The 22,318-nt window shown below is 34.0% G+C and overlaps 4 protein-coding genes across 5 annotated transcripts; 1 reads left to right on the plus strand and 3 right to left on the minus strand.

Annotated features, from left to right (window-relative positions):
• Positions 1-931: 931 nt before the first annotated feature.
• Positions 932-12,609, minus strand: LOC111425649 (Lysine demethylase 5). Its single transcript, XM_023059801.2, has 8 exons — positions 12,305-12,609; positions 11,647-11,876; positions 10,981-11,508; positions 7,675-7,845; positions 7,345-7,623; positions 6,472-7,287; positions 4,212-6,413; positions 932-1,536 (listed from the first exon to the last, which is right to left on the minus strand). Exons 2-8 carry the CDS (start codon positions 11,848-11,850, stop codon positions 1,018-1,020), a joined length of 4,719 nt encoding a protein of 1,572 aa, XP_022915569.1. The 5' UTR covers positions 11,851-11,876; positions 12,305-12,609; the 3' UTR covers positions 932-1,017.
• Positions 12,610-15,200: 2,591 nt separating this feature from the next.
• Positions 15,201-15,973, minus strand: LOC111425259 (short coiled-coil protein B). Of its 2 annotated transcripts, none has more exons than XM_023059181.2 (2): positions 15,826-15,973; positions 15,201-15,750 (listed from the first exon to the last, which is right to left on the minus strand). In XM_023059181.2, exons 1-2 carry the CDS (start codon positions 15,881-15,883, stop codon positions 15,413-15,415), a joined length of 396 nt encoding a protein of 131 aa, XP_022914949.1. In that variant the 5' UTR covers positions 15,884-15,973; the 3' UTR covers positions 15,201-15,412. The 2 variants fall into 2 exon arrangements, with proteins under 2 accessions (XP_022914949.1, XP_022914948.1); XM_023059180.2 differs by having other exon boundaries at positions 15,201-15,771; positions 15,826-15,971.
• A 609-nt stretch (positions 15,974-16,582) lies between these two features.
• Positions 16,583-18,326, plus strand: LOC111425560 (venom protease-like). The gene is made up of 5 exons (XM_023059664.2): positions 16,583-16,691; positions 16,793-17,282; positions 17,343-17,503; positions 17,804-17,905; positions 17,957-18,326. Exons 1-5 carry the CDS (start codon positions 16,631-16,633, stop codon positions 18,274-18,276), a joined length of 1,134 nt encoding a protein of 377 aa, XP_022915432.2. The 5' UTR covers positions 16,583-16,630; the 3' UTR covers positions 18,277-18,326.
• A 1,066-nt stretch (positions 18,327-19,392) lies between these two features.
• LOC111425445 (uncharacterized) lies at positions 19,393-22,001 on the minus strand. The gene is made up of 4 exons (XM_023059459.2): positions 21,903-22,001; positions 21,618-21,853; positions 20,131-21,548; positions 19,393-20,076 (listed from the first exon to the last, which is right to left on the minus strand). Exons 2-4 carry the CDS (start codon positions 21,847-21,849, stop codon positions 19,894-19,896), a joined length of 1,833 nt encoding a protein of 610 aa, XP_022915227.1. The 5' UTR covers positions 21,850-21,853; positions 21,903-22,001; the 3' UTR covers positions 19,393-19,893.
• Between the last annotated feature and the right edge of the window lie 317 nt (positions 22,002-22,318).

Genomic DNA, 22,318 nt, shown 5'->3' on the forward strand with positions numbered 1-22,318 from the left:
TGACGGTGACGTATTTTTAATGTTTTTTTTACTTAAATTAATAAGTATTTAATTAAAAAAACGAAGTTTACGTTTTAATTTGTTTAAAATAAATACAGTGCAATTTTGATGTATCAATAAGTTTCCTAATAGAAAAGAAATTATAAAAAGAGCAAAATTGGAACAAAATACATAACGCAGTTGTTGCCGTTGTGAAAAAATAAAGATACGATTACCATTTCGTCTAAAAATACTTTATACAAACTAACTACTAGGAAATTATCACAAAAAAAATCAACTTTTAATTTGTTTATTGGTTTACGGTTATTTAAAAAGACATTTTAAACGAAAATGTTTAAATAACAACAAAATGGTTCAAATTAATAATCGACATACCTTTTAGCTCGATTTAAAAAAAATATTGCTATGAAGATCTCTACAGATATGAACTTTAAGATGTTAGTTTACTTTTAAACTGGTTAAAATCTAATTGTTGAATTAATAAATTAAAAAATCACAGTTTTGGAAGGTACGTAAACAGTGTTTTAAATAACCGTAAGTTATGATGTGTGTAGGTTATCTACAAAGTTGAAAAAGAAAACAAAACGAACGAAATAAAAAAAAATAAAAACGAAGAGTCACAAAAATAATACAATCGAAAGAAAACGTGACTTATCTTTTTTAACCTTACTATATACAATTTTTTGTTTATTACGACCTATTCCGACAAGCTTAAATTCTTTCAAACCACATTTATTGTTACATCCACCAAAAAATCGATTGTACGCTTTTTTCTTTAATAAAATATTAATAATTAATTGATTTGTACTGTACTCCATATAGTTTAAATTAAATGATAATAAAGTGGGTATAATGTTTAAAAAAATGATTAAAATATATTGAACCAATTAATTAATTTCCCATCGTAAAAGTGTGTATCTAGTATTTTTCAAAACAAAAATCAAAAAATTTCTAATTTATCATTTTTTTCTCTCATCATTTTTCATCCATAAACAGGCCACTCAAAAAAGGCAATAATTAACTTCTTTCTGACAAACAAGATAAAGCTTGTTGTTGATTGATAACGGCATCCTCAAAATCAATTTCGACCGAGTTCAAATTCGGCGTTAAATGATCTAAATTAACGAGTCCATTTTTGACGCTACCTTGCGAGCACGTTATACAAATGTAATCTTCGTCCTCGTTAATGTCTTTAATCGAGAGACCAACACACGCCATATGAAACCACAAATCGCAACCACCATCACACTGTACCCACTGGACAACTTCCTCACCAGACGGCTGCAAACATGATTCCACCGCGCATTTATCTTCAATTTCATCATCGTCGGAATGTTCTTGTCCACGACGACAATTTCGTCGACCACGAACTCCACCACCAGTTTCAGAACGACCTGGTTTTAATACTTCTTTTGTTGAATTTGTTGAACGACGCGGTTTTAATTTTTTTACTACTTCCGCTGGTTTTTTACCATTTGGTATTATTTCATTTTCAGAGCGACGTTTTCGACCCTTACGTTGTGGTGATTTTGATACCTATTTATATTTAAATAAGAAATAATTACAATTTACAAGTTTTTTTATTTTTACATATATTTTTAATAGTTAGGCCCCTCGCACACCAACGATACGCTACCCATAAGCAGAGATGTACCATTGTTCCTAGTGATGTAGCATAAATCAAAATTGTCAAAATTGGATCAGTTATAACGTGAGTACTAAAACTGACGGAGAAAGACGTTATGAATAAAAAATGTTCCTAATACATCAAGAAATCATAATCCATAATTATTTCGTATTTATCTATCACCAGTTTCTAATGATATAGCATAAATCCCAAAAATGTTAAAATTGGACGATTTTTTTTAATAAAATGAATTATAACGTGAGTACTAAAACTGATGGAGAAAGACGTTATGAACAAAAAATATTCCTAAAACATCAAGAAATCATAATCCATAATTATTTCGTATTTATCTATCACTAGTTTCTAATGATATAGCATAAATTCCAAAAATGTTAAAATTGGACGATTTTTTTTAATAAAATGAATTATAACGTGAGTACTAAAACCGATGGAGAAAGACGTTATGAATAAAAAATATTCCTAAAACATCAAGAAATCATAATCCATAATTATTTCGTATTTATCTATCACCAGTTTCTAATGATACAGCATAAATGTCAACATTGGACGATTTTTCTTAATAAAATTAGCTATAACGTCATTACCAAAAGTGATGGAGAAAGACGTTATGAATGAAAAATATTCCTAATGCATCAAGAAGTCATAATCCATAATTATTATATATTTATCTATCACCAGTTTCTAATCATAACAGCATAAATGTCAAAATTGGACGATTTTTCTTAATAAAATCAGCTATAACGTGAGTACTAAAATTGATGGAGAAAGACGTTATGAATAAAAAATGTTCCTAATGCATCAAGAAGTCATAATCCATAATTATTTCGTATTTATCTATCACCAGTTTTTAATGATATAGCATAAATCCCAAAAATGTTAAAATTGGACGATTTTTCTTAATAAAATGAACTATAACGTGAGTACTAAAACTAATGGAGAAAGACGTTATGAATAAAAAATATTCCTAATGCATCAAGAAGTCATAATCCATAATTATTTCGTATTTATCTATCACCAGTTTCTAATGATATAGCATAAATTCCAAAAATGTTAAAATTGGACGATTTTCTTTAATTAAATGAATTATAACGTGAGTACTAAAACCGATGGAGAAAGACGTTATGAATAAAAAATATTCCTAAAACATCAAGAAATCATAATCCATAATTATTTCGTATTTATCTATCACCAGTTTCTAATGATACAGCATAAATGTCAACATTGGACGATTTTTCTTAATAAAATTAGCTATACCGTCATTACCAAAAGTGACGGAGAAAGACTTATGAATGAAAAATATTCCTAATGCATCAAGAAGTCATAATCCATAATTATTACATATTTATCTATCACCAGTTTCTAATGATAACAGCATAAATGTCAAAATTGGACGATTTTTCTTAATAAAATCAGCTCTAACATGAGTACTAAAATTGATGGAGAAAGACGTTATGAATAAAAAATGTTCCTAATACATCAAGAAATAATAATCCATAATTATTTTATATTTATCTATCACTAATTTCTAATGATATAGCATAAATCCCAAAAATTTTAAAATTGGACGATTTTTCTTAATAAAATTAACTATAACGTGAGTACTAAAACTGATGGAGAAAGACATTATGAATAAAAAATATTCCTAATGCATCAAGAAATTATAATGCATATTTATTTCATATTTATCTATCACCAGTTTCTAATGATATAGCATAAATCCCAAAAATGATAAAATTGGATGATTTTTCTTAATAAAATCAGCTATAACGTCATTACCAAAACTGATGGAGAAAGACGTTATGAATGAAAAATATTCCTAATGCATCAAGAAGTCATAATCCATAATTATTACATATTTATCTATCACCAGTTTCTAATGATAACAGCATAAATGTCAAAATTGGACGATTTTTCTTAATAAAATCAGCTATAACGTGAGTACTAAAATTGATCTAGAAAGACGTTATGAATAAAAAATATTCCTAATGCATCAAGAAGTCATAATCCATAATTATTTCATATTTATCTATCACTATTTTCTAATGTTATAGCATAAATCCCAAAAATGTTAAAATTGGACGATTTTTCTTAATAAAATGAATTATAACGTGAGTACTAAAACTGATGGAGAAAGACGTTATGAATAAAAAATATTCCTAAAACATCAAGAAATCATAATCCATAATTATTTCGTATTTATCTATCACCAATTTCTAATGATATAGCATAAATCCCAAAAATATCGAAATTGGACGATTTTTCTTAATAAAATTAACTATAACGTGAATACTAAAATTGATGGAGAAAGACGTTATGAATAAAAAACATTCTTAATGCATCAAGAAGTCATAATCCATAATTATTTCGTATTTATCTATCACCAGTTTCTAATGATATAGCATAAATCCCAAAAATATCAAAATTGGACGATTTTTCTTAATAAAATAAACTACAACGTGAGTACTAAAACTGAAGGAGAAAGACGTTAGTCTAACAAGATGGCGTCGCGGTTGCGTAGCGTTTGTGTGCGAGAGTTATTTTAAATAAAAAAATTATTACTTACATCAAAATCAACAAGGATTAATTCCTTATCATGATCTCTACTGGCAACGACAAGTTGCCATAGTTGTGGTAATTCATCCAAAGTGACCTCTAATAAATCACCTTCGACCATTAAATCTTCTAACTGTTCTTTGACGGTTTCGCTTAAACGTATCATATATTCCGATTCTGAGTTCCTTGCCAAATGCATCGAATATGTATGTTCGTCCTGACAATTTTCGGAGTCTTCTTTACCACTGTCATCGGAAATGTTCCCACAATAATTACCGATAGGGCTGGCATTACCATCGGTAACATCTTCGGGAGAGGAATGAATAATCCCATTAATTGTATTCAAAGAATTTTTGTCGTTTTGTTTGGATTTTTCGCCGTTGTATTTTTGATTAATTCCGTTGAGTTTTATTGAAGCCGATTCGAGTTCGTCACTCTGCAATAATTGTCTGGCGCGATCTTGCCAGTTCATCGCGCGCTCGGTCAAACATTGCAGAGCTTCACCTTCGGGTAATCTCGTATGTAATTTTTGTAAGGACATTAATAAACTGAGAATCGATTCGAGTTTTGGTCGGCGCGTTCTTAAACAGTTCGGGCACAAAAATTTGCTGTCTTTGTAACCGATTTGAAGCATAGCGGTGGTTAGATTAGACTTGATTTTTGTGTTTGCTATCTTTGGTAATGTAACGCAAGTAGAATGAAACCAATCCTTACATAAATCGCATGACATCATGATACCAAATGAACCTTTTTGGCAAATACAAAATGTTGCGTCCGGGTTTTCTAGGCTTTTCTCTAAGTTTTCTTTTCGCAAACTTTTTAATCCGATCATTTCTTTTTCTTCTGCGTCTTTAAATCGGGCCACTACCGTGGTTGGGTCCATGTTATCTCTTAATAAAATGTACTCGTCCTCATCTCGGCGTTTCCTTCCTTTTGTTATTGTAAAATTTAGTTTTGGTGATAAAGCGTCCATTAGATTTCCGGTTGAATTCTTTCGTAAAAATATTCGACTCGTTTTCTCTTTCCATGATAAAGCTGAAGTGACGAACGATTTTAAGCGCTCCACTTCTTCAAGTTGGAACTGAAAACCTTTACTTTTTTTGATTAAATCTTCAATCGAGCATAAATACGGATAAAATTCAAGGGAATTCATTTCTTGAAGTTGTTTGAACCATTCGTTCGCGCTATTTAAGCTGTCGATTAATACATTTTCCGTTGGTAAAAACACTTCAATCTCGCAAGCTTCTTTGATTAATTGTTCTGCTTCTGAAATGATATCAGAACCGGTTTTCTTTAATAATTCTTGAGCGCGTTGTTCCCATTCTTCAGCTTCCGTGATTAATGTTTGTAGTTCCAATAAAACGTTGGAAATAACGCTATCATATGGGAAAACGTTACCCGATTGTACCAATTTTTTTAATGTGTCAATGTCGGCCACATCCCCCAAGTGTCGAGTACTTTGTACTTCACACAACCACTTTAATTTTTTTAAACGATCTTGCATTGGTTGTAAAGATGGTAATTCAATGCATAAATCGTTGCTGTTATTAACCAAGTCCTCCACTTGCTGCATTAAACATTCTTTTAATGGTAAACTTAGGATTCGTTTGCTTTCTTTTTCAAATTCCGAAGTTTTCGTTAAAAGTTCTTTAATGATTTTTTCCTCGTCTAAAATACATGCTAAACTATCAATCTCGTCGCAAAACAAAGTTAATTCCTCCAACGTTAATTTGCTTTTATGGTCATACGAGTTTCTGGTGCGAATTTTGTTTAAATCCAACTGCCTTATGACGCTAGCGCATTTCTCCGCATCCTCGATCGCGTTCGCTAATGTCAATATCAAGTCGGACTTTGGAAAGTGTTTTCCTTGTGCCTCTTGAAACAGTTGTCGCAATTCGTCCAAGTGCATTGATTTCGGCGTGTTTCTATCTAAAGCGTCCTTTACTTTATCGGCCCAACGGTCGAATGACTCCGCTTTCGTCTTTAAATTGCGTAATAACGGAAGCAACTCATCTAGCGTGTAGCGATAACGTAAAGTTCTACTTTTTGGAGAACATTTACATAATTCGGAATAATGACGAAGACAAACCAGAACGTTTGTGTTGCACGAACATGATATCGCCGACATGAAACACGTCGTTTTACACACATCGCATTGACGTTCATCGTCAGGAAGTAATTCGAAAGCTTCGCGCTCAGCGTTTGTTACACCCTATTAAAATTTAAAAAAATTAAATCAAATCATTTAATAATTTTAAATTTAAACTTACCCAGTCTAATAAACTTTTCCTTAATTTCTTTTCAGTTTCAACCATTCGCAACATATCTTGATAAGTAGCGGCGGCAACGGTGATATCTAATTTATCTGGATTAGCAGCCATCTTACAAACTAATTCATCATGGGAAAAGACGCAAAATCGTCTTAATTGCGAATAATGCAACACGCATTCTCGTCCCATGCAAACCCAATCGGCTGGTGCAAAATTGACAGCTTCAGCGAAGTTATAACCTTGATTAAAACCAGCGTGATAAGCTCTTGGAAATGTAATGACGAATTCTCCGGCATGTTGATCGGTTCGGTAAACAGGAACACCAGCGTTCATTAATATGTTAGGATTCATAATTGTTACTAATTGATGTAATAAATCTGGTTGGGATTGGAACAGTTCAGGGGCTGCGGATTTCATGGTTTCTTCAAACATCTCGGCTTTCGAACCGGGAACTCCATACCAAGTTTTTGGTTCACCCCAGTGAAGATAATTAATGGAATAACTCCAGTGATCCTCGTTGTGCCAACAGAACGTCGCAAAACACATCCCTACGTACATCCACGGTACTTTCATTCCCGATATATCGGCGTTTATGTAACCGAGAACGGAACCTTCCAAAACTGGAAGATTATTCAAATTCCAACCAGAGTAAGCGTACTCTTGGTCGCCGGGAAGTAAATTCAACGAGTTCTTTGTTGGAAAACCCGAACCGTGATCCATTGTATGCAAATCTGCGCCATATTCGACAGTTACATCCTCGTCTATGGAAGACACTATGCGCCAAAATTCTTTTTCCACTATCGATGTTGGTACAAGCTAAAAATCATAATTAAAGAATTAAAATGAACATTAACCAATATAATAATTATTTACATGAACCGGCATGTTGAAATAATCACTTTTAAATTGATCAGCCATTTCACCAAATTGTTGCAAATTGTATTCGCGTTGGGCCTGTTCGAATCCAAATGCTTCGGTGGGTTTGGAAACTTCCTCAGCAACGCATTTCGGACAACACCAATCGCCTTTCGGGATTTCGACCAACGGTGGCATTAAACAGAATGTATGATAGCTATCATCGCAACCATCACAAAGTAGCATGTACTCTTCGGAATCGCCGCGATTGCAGTTATGACAAACATACTTTGCCAACTAAAGAAAAAAAGTTACTTTAAAATAACACGAAAGAAAAGTTATTATTACCGGGTCTATATCCATATCGTAGTGAATTAATTTCGATCGAGCTTTCTCATCTTTTTTGTCTAAATTATAACCGGCCATTTTTGGACCAGCCCCGTAAAATTGAAGACGTTTCAGTTCTTTATTGTTATCACCATCGCCGTTATCGTCGGCCATTTCATCTTTTATTTTAACCTAAATATCAAAAAAATATTAGTTCATTATTCTAAGTGAGGTGAGAATGCATTTTTTATACGCAGAGATTTGGCTCTAGCGTGCCCTTTATGCAACTCGCGGAGCCTCAACCTGGAAATTGAAGTTGATGATCATAGCAACCCTTTAACCTGGATGCCTTCATCCCAGTTATGGATGAAATCTCAGAACTAATAATTAAAACCAATATTTGTTGGTATTAGATAACAAAGCCGAACTGGAAAGAGCGATAAGAACTTGGCCCAGGCATCTCAAAGAATACGGCTTGAGAATTAATTTTAGATCAAACAGATATGGCAGGCAGGATGTGATGGGGATGTGACCCAGGAAGTGAGATACTGCAGCTGAGATTCCAAAAATGGAGATTATAAAAATAAGTGCTTGATTTTAGCTGTAACAGTAGATATCTTAATTATTGTTTTATATATTTTATTTTTGTACTTTTCTCGATACTTATGCATCTGAGAGCAAAAGTGAAAGAGAGCAATATTGTTAAAAATAACATTTGCTACAACTTTTGTTCCAAAATGAAAAATCGATTAATTTTGGTCGTTTTAAATAAGTTATATTATAATCTTAGATTCTTGCCTTTATTTGCTTCGTAGATTTCGGCTGCCTCAAACATTGTTCGTGATTTAAGAAATAATCTCGGCCGATTTCGAAGATGTCGGCCGCCCCAAGTGTCATAAACAATGCTTACGGCGGCCGACGTCTTCGAAGTCGGCCGAGATTAGTTCTTCCATAAATTTCAAGCAAAATAGACTTGGTTTCATGCTGCCAATTCCGAGTGATACCATTAAAAACGTCTAAAACTACAAGTTCAGGAAATTTTCACATTTTTCTCGATATTTAAGCATCTGAGAGCAAAAATGAAAGAGAGCAATATTGTTAAGAATGGAATTTGCTACAAGTTTTGTTCTAAATTTTTTTTTGTAGTATGCTCCAAGAATCCTTCGTGATATAATAAATAATCTCGGCCGACTTCGAAGACGTCGGTCGCCTCAAGAATCGTTCATGATATAGGAAATAATCTCGGCCGATTTCAAAGACGTCGGCCGCCACATATAAACAATATTTAGAGCGGCCGACGTCTTCGAAGTCAGCCGAGATTATTTCTTTCATAAATTTCAAGCAACACTTGGTTTTACGCTCCCAATCCCGAGAATTTTGATATTTTCGTATTTTTCTCGATATTTAAGGATCTGAGAGCAAAAGTGAAAGAGAGCAATATTGTTAAGAATGAAATTTGCTAACACTTTTGTTCTACAATTTTTTTTGTAGTATGCTCCGAATTCGGACTCAGCCGACGTCTTCGAAGTCGGCCGCCACATATAAACAATATTTAGAGCGGCCGACGTCTTCGAAGTCGGCCGAGATTATTTCTTCCATAAATTTCAAGCAAGGTACACTTGGTTTTACGCTCCCAATCCCAAGAATTTTGATATTTTCGTATTTTTCACGATATTTAAGGATCTGAGAGCAATATTGTTAAGAATGAAATTTGCTACAACTTTTGTTCTAAAATTTTTTTTGTAGTATGGTCCGTATTCGGAATCGGCCGCCTCAAGAATCCTTTGTGATATAATAAATAATCTCGGCCGACTTCGAAGACGTCAGCCGCCTCAAGAATCCTTCGTGATATAATAAATAATCTCGGCCGACTTCGAAGACGTCGGCCGCCTCAAGAATCCTTCGTGATATAATAAATAATCTCGGCCGACTTCGAAGACGTCGGCCGCCTCAAGAATCGTTTGTGATATAAGAAATAATCTCAGCCGACTTCGAAGACGTCGGCCGCCACATGTCATAAACAATATTTAGAGTGCCCGACGTCTTCGAAGTCGGCCGAGATTATTTCTTCCATAAATTTCAAGCAAGGTACACTTGGTTTTACGCTCCCAATCCCGAGAATTTTGATATTTTCGTATTTTTCTTGATATTTAAGCATCTGAGAGCAAAAATGAAAGAGAGCAATATTGTTAAGAATGAAATTTGCTACAACTTTTGTTCTAAAATTTTTTTTGTAGTATGGTCCGTATTCGGAATCGGCCGCCTCAAGAATCCTTTGTGATATAATAAATAATCTCGGCCGACTTCGAAGACGTCGGCCGCCTCAAGAATCCTTCGTGATATAATAAATAATCTCGGCCGACTTCGAAGACGTCGGCCGCCTCAAGAATCCTTCGTGATATAATAAATAATCTCGGCCGACTTCGAAGACGTCGGCCGCCTCAAGAATCGTTTGTGATATAAGAAATAATCTCGGCCGACTTCGAAGACGTCGGCCGCCACATGTCATAAACAATATTTAGAGCGGCCGACGTCTTCGAAGTCGGCCGAGATTATTTCTTTCATAAATTTAAAGCAAGGTATACTTGGTTTTACGCTCCTAATCCCGAGAATTTTGATATTTTCGTATTTTTCACGATATTTAAGGATCTGAGAGCAAAAGTGAAAGAGAGCAATATTGTTAAGAATGAAATTTGCTACAACTTTTGTTCTAAAATTTTTTTTGTAGTATGCTCCGAATTCGGACTCGGCCGACGTCTTCGAAGTCGGCCGCCACATACAAACAATATTTAGAGCGGCCGACGTCTTCGAAGTCGGCCGAGATTATTTCTTCCATAACTTTCAAGCAAGGTACACTTGGTTTTACGCTCCCAATCCCGAGAATTTTGATATTTTCGTATTTTTCTCGATATTTAAGCATCTGAGAGCAAAAATGAAAGAGAGCAATATTGTTAAGAATGAAATTTGCTAAAACTTTTGTTCTAAAATTTTTTTTGTAGTATGCTCCGCATTCGGAATCGGCCGCCTCAAGAATCCTTCGTGATATAATAAATAATCTCGGCCGACTTCGAAGACATTTGCTTTTTAAAATATGCCAGATAATAGAATATTAAGTGTGGAGCAACTTTTATCAGTTGAGATATCTGTTGTGACAACTAAAATCAAAGACACTGTATGACTCTAAATTGGCTGGTATTCAATTTATTTGTAGGATTCCAACATATTTCCAACTCGACTCCTTATTTGTTTTATAAGAAGCATTTTTAAGATAAGGAAATAACGCCTAGGATTAATAAATAATATAGTATATAAAATAATTTTATTTACCTCAGTTTTTGGTTTAATATCACTTTCAGATAACTTCTTTTCCCTCCTACGACATCCACCTTTCTTATTAATCATCATTCGACTTTCAATGCGATGAGGTTTATATTCCTCATCATCATCATTTTTCATGTCCGGTGGAAGCTCTTTTTTCAAATTTTTAATACTTTTGCCTTCCGAAAACACCTCGTATGGGTATAATAATCGTTCGTAATGCGTTTTTAAGATAGCTCCGATGCTTTTCCCTTGCGGATAACCCATCATACTCGCGACTTTCGACCATTTCCGGTCTTTGGTGACAGAATTAAATCCGCCTTCACTGTGTACTATTCTATGCAGTGTGTATAAATCGAGGGCGCGTTTTTCTACCATGGGGATTTTAAGAGAAGATCCTTGTAGTTCCCAAAACTTTGCTATTTGATCGAGAAAATTCAATTTGATCCTTGTTTTTGCTTCCAACTCGTTCAATCTTTGTATTCTTGGTGTAAATTTTAATTTATCCACATCTACTGCAAATGGCGGTTGCCAATTCTAGAATTGTATAAGATAAAGAAAAATGAATTTATTTTTGTTTTTGTAAAGTGTAATAGAAAAGAATAGAACGTTATTTGTGGCACACCCTATTAATTTATCTTAGAAAAAAGTATGATAAAATGGCTGATAACTTACTGGTGGTGGTTTTATTTTGCAAATACCACATTGTTCAGCAATACTCCTTATTTTATCGATGTAACTAAGCGGATCGCTAAATTCCTCTTCGGAGGGTAAAAAAACGGGAGCCTCAGGTGGTACGATGAAATCAAAAGGCTCATTCTTGGCATTGTTGTAATCTCCATTGGATAATTCTATTCGTTTATCTTCTCTAGTAGCCATCCTTTTCGTATATTTACATAGTTGATCTAGATTATCAGGAAATAGTTGTAAAAAAAGTTTGTACTTTTACCTGCGTTGAGCAGGTAAAAATTTCTTTTTCTTGGGAAAATGAAGTCGAATAAGTCGAAACGTGTTATCTCGCATTGTTACAAAACGAATCATAAAAGAGCCGAGTTTTTATGAAACGAGGAAGAATTCAGTAATTTAAGAATGAAATGGTTCATTTTAAAATTAACGACGAGAAACGAACAAAAAAAACTTGTACCAAACTGATTCTACGTATAAAGTGACAAAATGTGTAGCTCACTTTCAATCATGGAGTGTATGCATATATATTTCATAAAAGTTCAATTTCTAAAACCGTTCCGTTAACAAAATAGTAAAACAAAAAAACGCGACACAAAAACAATTGCTAAACAACGGGGAAACAAAATGTGAGAAAAAATCAACTTACATTTTTGTTCCCCTACATAATAACACCAACCCACAAAATCCCAACAACAAGGTTTTTTATTTTCTCTCCTTTATTACGGTCGCACACCAAACATCGGGAACTCTCCCTACTCATACATCGATTTGCTGTGGTGGTACAGCGCAAGAGAAACGGCGAAAAATAGGCTGTAAATTAAAACTTTACACCATGGCAATAGTGACACGTCTTCCTGAAATTAACTTTTTTATTCGCGCACGTACGAAAAAAAGAAAACCGACCCGATGTAATCGTCCCGTAAAAACTCTGGTTTAAAAATGAGTTCTCTCGTGAGTTTCCGAGCCTTACGCGAAGCTTATAGGTTATAAAGAGCTACTACGTGATGTACAGTCGGCCAGCGAATGACTGTACATAACTGTTGGGTTTGTTAAATGGCACAGCCCAATTGATTTTTACATGGACGATTATTTTGCATCACATTATGATTGCTTCCTAACTTCCAAATAATGTCGCTATAAAGCCTTACAAACAATCGGAAATTAAACCAAAATTACTAACCAAATTCCTTCTTTACATCACATTACACAAATCGCTGTTATAACAACCAATTTCGTATTTTATTGTCAATTTTTACTTTACTTTTAAAACTAACAACAAATAACGCCATCTAGTAAATACCCTTCGAATTACTTTCTTACGCTATTTGGGTTATCTATTTTCAACTTTCAAAATTTAAAACTTCAAATTAATTAATTATCATTATTATTATTGCTTAGTATTGCTCCAAGGTCTTGTTCCTTTATGTCTCTAGGCGTCAAAAGGGAAAATTTTGTTTCTGGCAACGCAATTACACAAGTTTGATCCTTAGCTTGTCCAATATGGAAGAGGTGATATTTTAGACACCTGAGAGCGTCTTTAGATCCCATTTGCTGAGGCATAAAACCTGTTTATTCATCATACTCTTCGCTTGTCTGTGATTTGGAAGTTCTTTCCAACGATTGAGCCCTCCCAACTGTTGATTACATGTTTTAGGTGTTTTTTTGTAGTCCACGACTGGGTTGGGGTTCAATAAAGGGCGTTTTAGCTGCCTCAACAACAACATTACCCTTAGCGAGTTCTTTGAGGTTGCTGGTACACTCTCTGATCAGTTCGGAGTATGCCAGAATTGCCTTTAGGGCGGCCCGACTGTCTGTGAAAATGTTTATGGATGCACCTTTCTGTCCCTTTTGTAGGTTCAAAGCGTTTATAGCAAGAATTTCTGCTTGAAAAATGGTTATTCGAAAAAAATAAAATAGAAACACAATAAATATACATCTCGAGTACTGAACAACTATCGATTAGGATGCAATATTTTGATCAGGAAACCAAGGAAGTTCAAGAAGTATTCCTCGGATTCGTCAAGCTTGATGCTTTGGATGCGAAATATATTGCATAAGCAATAGATCAGTTTTTGGCAGAAGAAGATCTTGATTCGGACAAATACATTGGTTTAGGATTTGATGGTTAATCCTACGCTGAAAATATAAAAAAGCTTTGTTCTTTCACTACTCGGCACACAAATTAAATTTCATCATTAATGATCTAAACAGTCTGTCTGTACCAACAAAGATATTATTAAATTTTTTCAAGAATCAGTTCAAGAAACACAAAAATATTAGAATTTTTAAAGAGAATTTTTCTGTTATAATGCTCCATCAGCTCCATGCAGCAGCTTCTAGAGTTTCGTTTATTCTCAGAAATGTGCTTCAATCCGTAGCTTTGGATGTACTTAAGATATCCCAGCATATTAGTCGCACTTTCCAATTGATAAAAAACCACCGTAACGGTCCAGAAAACGTCACAGATGATATTATTTATCGTTGCAGAAAAACTTGGACTGGGAAAAGACATGAAATCAGTGCCCGATATTGTTGGGAGACAACAAAATCGGAACAACCACCCAGCAGCAAGCCCCTCAGAATTCTGGCGGAGGTCTTTAATAATACCATACTTAGACTCGATTATTAATTCCTTATCTAAATTACACCTGGCTCAAATGTTAGACATGTCCCTTGAAGACCTCGTAGAAGCTGGTGAAGTCTTTTCCCAATTTTAAAATTTATCAAATATCAACAACGAAATGGAACTATGACAAAAACTATGGCAAGATAAACCTGACTCAAAAGAAGTAAGTGTTGTGGATGTCATAAAAGAGGTCGACATTTTTTTCTGATTCACCAATTCACTGAGAACCCAAGAAAATTATGTTTTAAATAATTTGGTCTGTTTTTTTTCCTAGCCCCCATTTCTATTTTTTTGTCCAGCCCTCCATGGCTCCAGATCCAACTGTATTTGAAGCATCCAAGATTATCTATCTTGTTGGAAATGAGTATTCTCATTCACAAGCATTTGTGGAATGAAAAAGGTTTCTAGCATTCTGGAAACTGTATGGCTGTAACTGCTACGACGCCTTGCAAATCTTAGAATCGCTACTTGTCTCTATATTGCAGCTCTTGCACTACCGCTTTTTTTCTTATTGTTTCACTGTTTTTAAGTTAAAAATGTCCAAACAGAAATGGCTTTCCTACTCAGATAGATTTCTTTATTGTGGTATTAAGAAAGACTTTAACTGTAATTTTATCAGAAGTCTATTAAGCAGTAGAATGCTGGGTTCACTATCTACTCAAATTATCTTTATGGAAGACTACATCCAGAAGATTACCACTTCTTTTGAGAGGCCAACTCACAATATCCTGGATATCACATATTTTCACTTCTTTTATGGACCATTCTGCTGTTTTGAGGTTCTCATCTTCTTCCTCACCCATATTTATAATGTTATGTATTGTGCCAAGTTTTTCCACCAGCTATCTGGGTGTTATTAAGTTGTCCTTGGTTGCAGTATTTGCTGAAATATCTTAATATAAATCAAAAAAATTGCTTTTATTAATGTTCCTTTATTCTTTCTCCTTAATTAGATACATAAATAACATAATTTATCAAAAAAACCTATTGCTAATGAAATTTGATTTGATTTTAAGTGCAGTGCATTAATTATTTTAAGTAGAAAATAACACAATACAAGTGTATTATATATACAAGCAACATTCAAGCTTAGTGACTAGATAAATAATCCAACATGCTTAATTTTCTTTACTTTTTTTTAATTTTAGGAGAAGTAGATTGAAATACGCTCGAGGCAGACATTAAATTTTCAATATACTGCCCTAAAACTTGATTTTCAGATCTCAATTTTAAGTTTTCCTCTTTGACGCTATCAACGCGTTGAGATAAATCATCGAGAGTGTTTTGGAGCTCGAGAACTTGGGAAATTAACCTTGCTTTTTCCTCTTGTTCGTCCGGGCTGGAATCAGCCTCCAAGCTATGATGTTGTGGGCTGCTACTCCCGTTAGTAAATGTGGATTGAATCGATTCCATGCTACGGCCGTGGATCATACTTGAAGAGTTCGCCTCAGAAACTGAATTCGCATCTTGCTCATCAGGAATAATAACTATATCAATTTATTAATATCATCAAATTTAAATATAATAAAAGATTTTCTTACCTTGGGGATCATCGTCAGCTAAAGGAATGTTATCGTCTTGTAATTTTGCCCCTGCCATATTATTTTACTTGTTTTAGGGCGAAAACGTTATAATTCGATCGAATTAAATTGGACCAGTTGGTTGACGTTTATGACGTTTGTTTGGTTATGTTAGTTTCAGCTATTCATTCATAGATGGCGAAAATTAAAAAAAAATTTAAAAAAGGCGCGTTATTTTTAAATTTAAACACAAAATTATAATTAATTTGATGATGCTTTAAAAGGCTTTTTGGAATCGGGACTTCCTGAGTAAATTGCCCATATGCGTGTATAAGTAAACATCCAATTAACGTTTACATTGTACTTTATATAATTTATGATGAGATGTAATCACGACATGTTTGTATTGTATCATATCTAATTGATGGATTTGTTAGTTTTATTATAATTTTTTTATTTTCATCGTACTAAATTATTAATTTTTGTGCTTTAAAACGTCCTAGGATAAACCTTGTAAAATGAGATCAATGATTCAACAAGAGCAAGAACAACTTGACTCAGCTTCTTCCTTTTTTCTTTGAGGTCGAGTATGGTGTAAATTTTTGAAATTTTTTTGTAATCAGGGAAATCCTGCTACATCTCGGAGGAGACAGCGCTTTCATATCGTAGTAGTAATACGGTAACATCGTAAATCTGGTATAATCGACCTTAACAATGGCCTTCTGTGCATTTCGCGTCGTTCGTTTAAATACTCTCACCGCAGAAGTTGGAGGTTCAGTGTTGAATTATCTTTACAAATCACAACAACCCATTTTTTGTAGTGAAAATGATGCGATTGGTGTGTTTATTAGTTGTAACATCTTTTATAAGTAACGTTTCAGGTCAAGGTGCGTATTTTCTTAAAAAAAGTTCTTTGGAAAGAGATAACGTTATCATTAATATAATAACATTTTGAAACTTTAATTACGCAATAAATTTTGATTTCTAGATCGTTATTGTACAACACCATTGAGGGATGATGGAAGATGCATCATCATAAACTCCTGCGAGCCGTTGATAACCCTCTTAAAGACTCAAAATCAAAACCAAGAAATCCGAAATTATTTGGTCCGATCAGTTTGTGGTTATTCCGGAAATTTACCAATGGTTTGTTGCCCACAATACGGAAGGAGTCTTCCCGACACTTCATCTACTTCATCAACAACTCCTTCCACAACAACCGCAAAAATCAACGATAATCTCGAAGATCGATCCTCAAACAGTTTACCCACGTTTCCAGCATGTGGTTTAACAAATTCCACCGATTTTCGTGTGGTTGGGGGAACCCCCGCAAAATTGGGACAATTTCCTTGGATGGTTGCGCTTGGTTATAGAAACTCAAAAAATGAAAATCAACCCAGGTGGTTATGTGGGGGAAGTTTGATTACTAAAAAACACGTTTTAACAGCTGCTCATTGTGTTAAAGGGAGGGATGATTTGTAAGATTAAACTGACTTTTTTAACTTTTTTAAACTTTCACAAAAAAATACTTCTTTTAGATATTTAGCAAGACTTGGCGAATTAGAATTGTATTCAGACACCGAAGGTGCTAATCCAATAGATGTACCGATAATCGATAAAGTGATTCACGCCGATTATAATACTATGCATTACACGAACGATATTGCAATATTGACTTTGGCAAACAAGGTTGAACATCGTAAGTGTTTAATTCTAATTCGAAGCGTCGGGTATCCGTTAAAAATAGAATTTTAATAGTTGCTCGTATGGTTGCGCGTAATACGATCGACCGCTTAGACAACATCCTGTTCAAATGCATTCAAAAGAAAAAAAAATCCTTGAATGAATTTATTTTTTTTTGGGTTTCGGTCAACGTATCGTTGGGCAATCTCAATAGATTTTCGTCCATGAATTTATATATATCGACATTGACATTTTTTTTTAATACAATAGAAAAGACTTTCTTTTTTTACTTAATGAAAAACAATTTTTTTTCTAGCCTCAGTTTGGCCGATTTGTTTACCAACTTCGCCCAGTTTAAGGTCGCAAAAATTTGTTAAATATTATGGGTTCGTCGCCGGGTGGGGATCAATATATTTTAGTATGTATTATTTAATGAAATACTAAGTTGTGTGTAAAAAATAAATTTTAGATGGCCCATCAAGTAGCACACTTCAATACGCAAGTGTGCCGATTGTGAGCACAGAAACGTGTAAAGCAGCATTTTCAAAAATTAAACAGGCGATAATTGACGATAACGTGCTTTGTGCGGGATATCCGGATGGTTCAAAAGATTCGTGCAAAGGCGATTCTGGCGGTCCTTTTATGTTGCCGAGACAGGAAAATGGACAATTTGTGTATTATTTGTTTGGTGTTGTTTCTTATGGTGTCAAATGCGCCGAGCCTGGGTATTACGGGGTTTATTCGAGCACTGGAGCTTTTTTTGATTGGATAACGGCGAATTTACGTTGATACCGTACTTGTTATTTATGATGTAATTAATAAAAATAGTAATAATTGTTTATTGTTATTTGTACAAAAATTATATATATATATAAAATAAAGAAATTAAAATAAAAAAATGTTTTTTACTTTTATTAAACTATTATCTGCCTAAGTTAGAGACAAGTGCTACATGGATCCATCTTCATTAAAAAATTACCTTCGAGACAACGACTCATTTATTAACGTGTTATCACATCGACAGAAACAAAAAGATAAACGAAGTTTAGGATAATAACACAAAGCAAATTAATATTGTATTTTTTATGACTGGATCTCGAGTCAACATCCTCGGACACATATTTTTCTTTTGTTTCATTGCATCTTTCGATCTAAAATATTTTCAAAATGGTGGCCACTTTATCTTACGCCTTCTAAAGGTTTAGGGCAAATTTAGGTCCTTGATGAAACTTAGTATTGCTTCTTTGCTGTACATATCACACTATCAGTACATTTAATCCCTGAGGATTTCGAGATGTCTTCTGAGATTACCCTGCATCAGTTTGAGTTAAGAGACAAGGCCCACAATTACCTTAAGGTTGTTAAGAATAATCACCAATTATAAATAACCTTTCGATATAATTTATGAAATCTCGATCAATGACCTACTTAAGAACTTGAATCTCGAGGATGTTGATGAATCACCCCTTATAAATAAGCTTATCTTTCATTACGAATAATTTCTTGGCAATTTTTTAGATGTTTCTATGAATCCTAATGAATTAAATTTCTAGTAATGTGATATCATTTAAAAAGTATTATTTTATGATGTCACTTATTCAAGGATAACGTTGTTTTTGCCTGTTTGGTCAGTAAGGGAGATGTAAAAAGTGATGCAAGTTAATTGAATGTAAGTAATTGAAATTCAAAGACAAGTGTAAAAGGTCAAAATTGTATTTATAAATAATATATTAAAAAGTTATATTCGAATCATATAGTCTTAGAGTCATGAATATTTAATTTTTTGTAAATTTATGATAATTGTATTGAACGAAACAACCGCAAAATAATTTCGAATTAGAATTTTCTAAGTGTGGTGAATTCAAATAAGATTCGGGGAATAATAACAAAAAACGAAATGCTGGATAAATTTAAAGGTATATTTTTCAAATAGTACAGATTATCTTATCTCTTATATATTTTTTTTTACAAGTCCCTTCGGAAAATATAAACAATATAAATTCTTTTATTTTCAATAGAAAAACTTTCACCTGTAAAATAATTACCATTAACGCAAACATAAAATATATCTCAATAAACAGCTTAATGATCACCCAATTAATAAATAATGAATAAAACAATTCATTTAAAATCGTCTTTTTTGTTTTTTTCTCCACTAACAATCCTTGTTCATATTCGATTTATTTATTTATTTTGTTTCAATTTTTTTTAGTTTTTTATGGTGTCTTAGACACATAAAGGATGACACATCGAGAAAGAACATAAGATCGCTAAGCAACACCTACATTGTATACGTTTTGAAAACATCATTAGTACACCGACGGGAGCCGCGATATTTCGGGCTCCCTCATTTTATTTTATTTAATTTTTTTTGTTTATGTAGTCATCTTGAACTTTTATGGTAGCTTAACAGACCAGTTCGCAAGTATCCGGCGGTTCTGACCTCAACAAATGATTCACATCTAATAAATATCGAACTGAGTGACGTGCCATTTCGCGACATTCCATATCATCATTGCATAAATAATCGGTTTTATTTAAGAAAAGCATGTTGCATTGACGGGTTGGACTAAACCAACTATTATCAGCCTAAATAAAAAAAAAATGTAATATATTTCGTTAAAATTTTAAAATTGTACTTACACAAAGTAAACACATTTGATGCATAGCACAAGCTGGTTCAAAAATTTTTCCATAATGACCCAAAACGGTAGCAACCTCGCTACAAACACGTTGTACTTTGGGGCAATACTCCAAAGTGTTTCCATCGCGCATTTCTCCATATTTATCTTTAGAACAATTTTCATCGGTACATTTAATATTATTGTCAAATTCTTCTTCGTCCATTTCCTTTTCCATTTCGGCTGATTTTCTGGGTACGGATAAACGTTTCTCGTCGATTTTATCATTTTTTTCGCGATTATTCATTCGGCTTCGTTCTTTTAAAACGCTCTTTCTGTATTCGCCCAAAGCCCTGCGCATTTTTTCCAAACTGTAAGCGGTTGCCAATTGGGATATAACGCGGTCTTTAACTTCTTGAATTTCTTTTGAATCGACGGCTCCTTCGTGAGCGCCCGTAAATTTAAGCGCGTCATCAACGATTGCGTATTCAATGTTCTTTAATTTAGTGTCCATTTCATTAATTTTTTCTTCGGTCGTTTTCTGGTTTGTGTCTTGTTTATCTCTTTTAGAGGCCATTGCTACGGCTTTATGATAACGTTCCATTAACCACTCGTTATCTAAGTTGTCTGATTTCTTTTTGCGGTCTATTCCAAAATAGTCGGACCAATCGATGGATTTCTTTTTTAGTTGAATCGGCTTTCCATCCCCTTTTTCCGCGTCGCTATCAGGGCGTTTTGTTGTTGATGTTGTGGATGTGGTTGTTGTTGAGGAAGTTGTAACCTGAGATTTTTTAGTTGTTTCGTTTTCGGAGACGTGCTCGGTCCGTTTTGGCTTGGTGACCGGCTTTTCAGTGGGGTGATGTTTATGTTCCGGGTTAAAAATGTTGCTTAGATCTTGCGCGACTTTGGGATCGGTTTTTGTTGGGGTCACCTCTTTTTTTGGCGATCTTTTCACCGGTTTGTTAAACTCGTTGGTGTAAGGGATTGGGTAATAATTGCTGCTGCTTCGTTTTGTTACCGGAAAACGTTTGGATATTGAGTAGTCGTCTTTATTGGGATAGTTAATTAAGTATAAGTAATCGGCGGCTTCGTTGGGTTTGTAACTGCGCTTTTTCATTCCGACAGAATCTAAACCTAAACCTGTATAATGATGTGGATGGCTCCGTTTTTTGATATCACCCTTATTCGCGTGGATTCCCATGTAATAATTTAAAATTTCCGGGTAATTCCTACCGTATTTCTCCCATAATTCGTGTAAAAACTCTAAGTAATCGGCGTTATCGTCGGAGCTATTAATTTCGTTCAAATCGCCGGAAGCTAAATTTTCAAATTTTTCTTTTTGTCGCGATTTATCTTCCTCGATGCGTTCCCGAAAAGCCGATGATATTATTTTATTGTCACCATCATCAGCAGAGTACTCGTAAATAGAATCTTTGTAATCTACAAGTTAGTATTTTGAAGGACGTTTGAAGGAGATGTCAATCTTAGAAATCTAAATTTAGTTATTACCTTGATTGTTTTTATCTGGAGAGTTGAGAAATGCGAGATCGTTACCATTTTCAGCCAAATATCGCTCGGGGTCATTGTAAAAGTCGTCGGAATACTTGGGATAATCGCCCAAATCTTGCTGGCGCTTGCTGATCGCGTTTAGGGCGCTTCGGAGCGACCCTTCCTCGGCTCGAATATGAGTTCCGGCAAACGACGCCAATATCATCAATAACTTGGCCGTGGAGAAATGCATGATTCTGTAAAAAACCGGCTTGGAGAAATGAATTTGAAAAATAGGCAGCTTACCTCCTTAAAAGTTTACCATAAACAGATATTCTCGTTTGGGGACTCGATGGTAAGTAAGTGATTCGCAGAGTAATTTCGCGATTTTATACCGGAAGTGCGCAGGACAGATCCCGTAATCAATAATTTGACGCAGGCCAAAAGCACTAACGATAAAACAGGCTCGCTTCGGTAATTAAAACTTTTCAGTAATCAATTAAACATTGAAATTTCTAATTGATTACGAGATGGAATATGTTGCGCAACAAAAAATTTAATTAGGAAGTATGAAAAAAAAACCTTTTTATTAAAATTGTAGACATGATATTTATTAATTTCATGTTTTTCAAAAAAAGAAAAACAAATATACATTGATAAAATAACATATAAAAATAATAGGCTTGTTCAATATACAAAAAAAAATTATGTTATATAAAAAA

The sequence above is a fragment of the Onthophagus taurus genome, chromosome 8 (assembly GCF_036711975.1).
Source record: "Onthophagus taurus isolate NC chromosome 8, IU_Otau_3.0, whole genome shotgun sequence".
Taxonomy (NCBI): domain Eukaryota; kingdom Metazoa; phylum Arthropoda; class Insecta; order Coleoptera; family Scarabaeidae; genus Onthophagus; species Onthophagus taurus.

Coding starts and splice junctions, on each gene's coding strand:
- LOC111425649 (XM_023059801.2), bottom strand. CDS start 11,850: ATGGCTACTAGAGAAGATAAACGAATAGAATTATCCAATGGAGATTAC. Junction 7,846..10,980: donor ATATTAAACCAAAAACTGAG/GTAAATAAAATT, acceptor TTTGATATTTAG/GTTAAAATAAAAGATGAAAT. Junction 7,288..7,344: donor ATTTCAACATGCCGGTTCAT/GTAAATAATTAT, acceptor TATGATTTTTAG/CTTGTACCAACATCGATAGT.
- LOC111425560 (XM_023059664.2), top strand. CDS start 16,631: ATGATGCGATTGGTGTGTTTATTAGTTGTAACATCTTTTATAAGTAAC. Junction 17,504..17,803: donor GGCAAACAAGGTTGAACATC/GTAAGTGTTTAA, acceptor TTTTTTTTCTAG/CCTCAGTTTGGCCGATTTGT. Junction 17,906..17,956: donor GTGGGGATCAATATATTTTA/GTATGTATTATT, acceptor AATAAATTTTAG/ATGGCCCATCAAGTAGCACA.
- LOC111425445 (XM_023059459.2), bottom strand. CDS start 21,849: ATGCATTTCTCCACGGCCAAGTTATTGATGATATTGGCGTCGTTTGCC. Junction 21,549..21,617: donor TCCAGATAAAAACAATCAAG/GTAATAACTAAA, acceptor ACTAACTTGTAG/ATTACAAAGATTCTATTTAC. Junction 20,077..20,130: donor ATCAAATGTGTTTACTTTGT/GTAAGTACAATT, acceptor TTTTTTATTTAG/GCTGATAATAGTTGGTTTAG.
- LOC111425259 (XM_023059180.2), bottom strand. CDS start 15,883: ATGGCAGGGGCAAAATTACAAGACGATAACATTCCTTTAGCTGACGAT. Junction 15,772..15,825: donor AGCTGACGATGATCCCCAAG/GTAAGAAAATCT, acceptor AAATTGATATAG/TTATTATTCCTGATGAGCAA.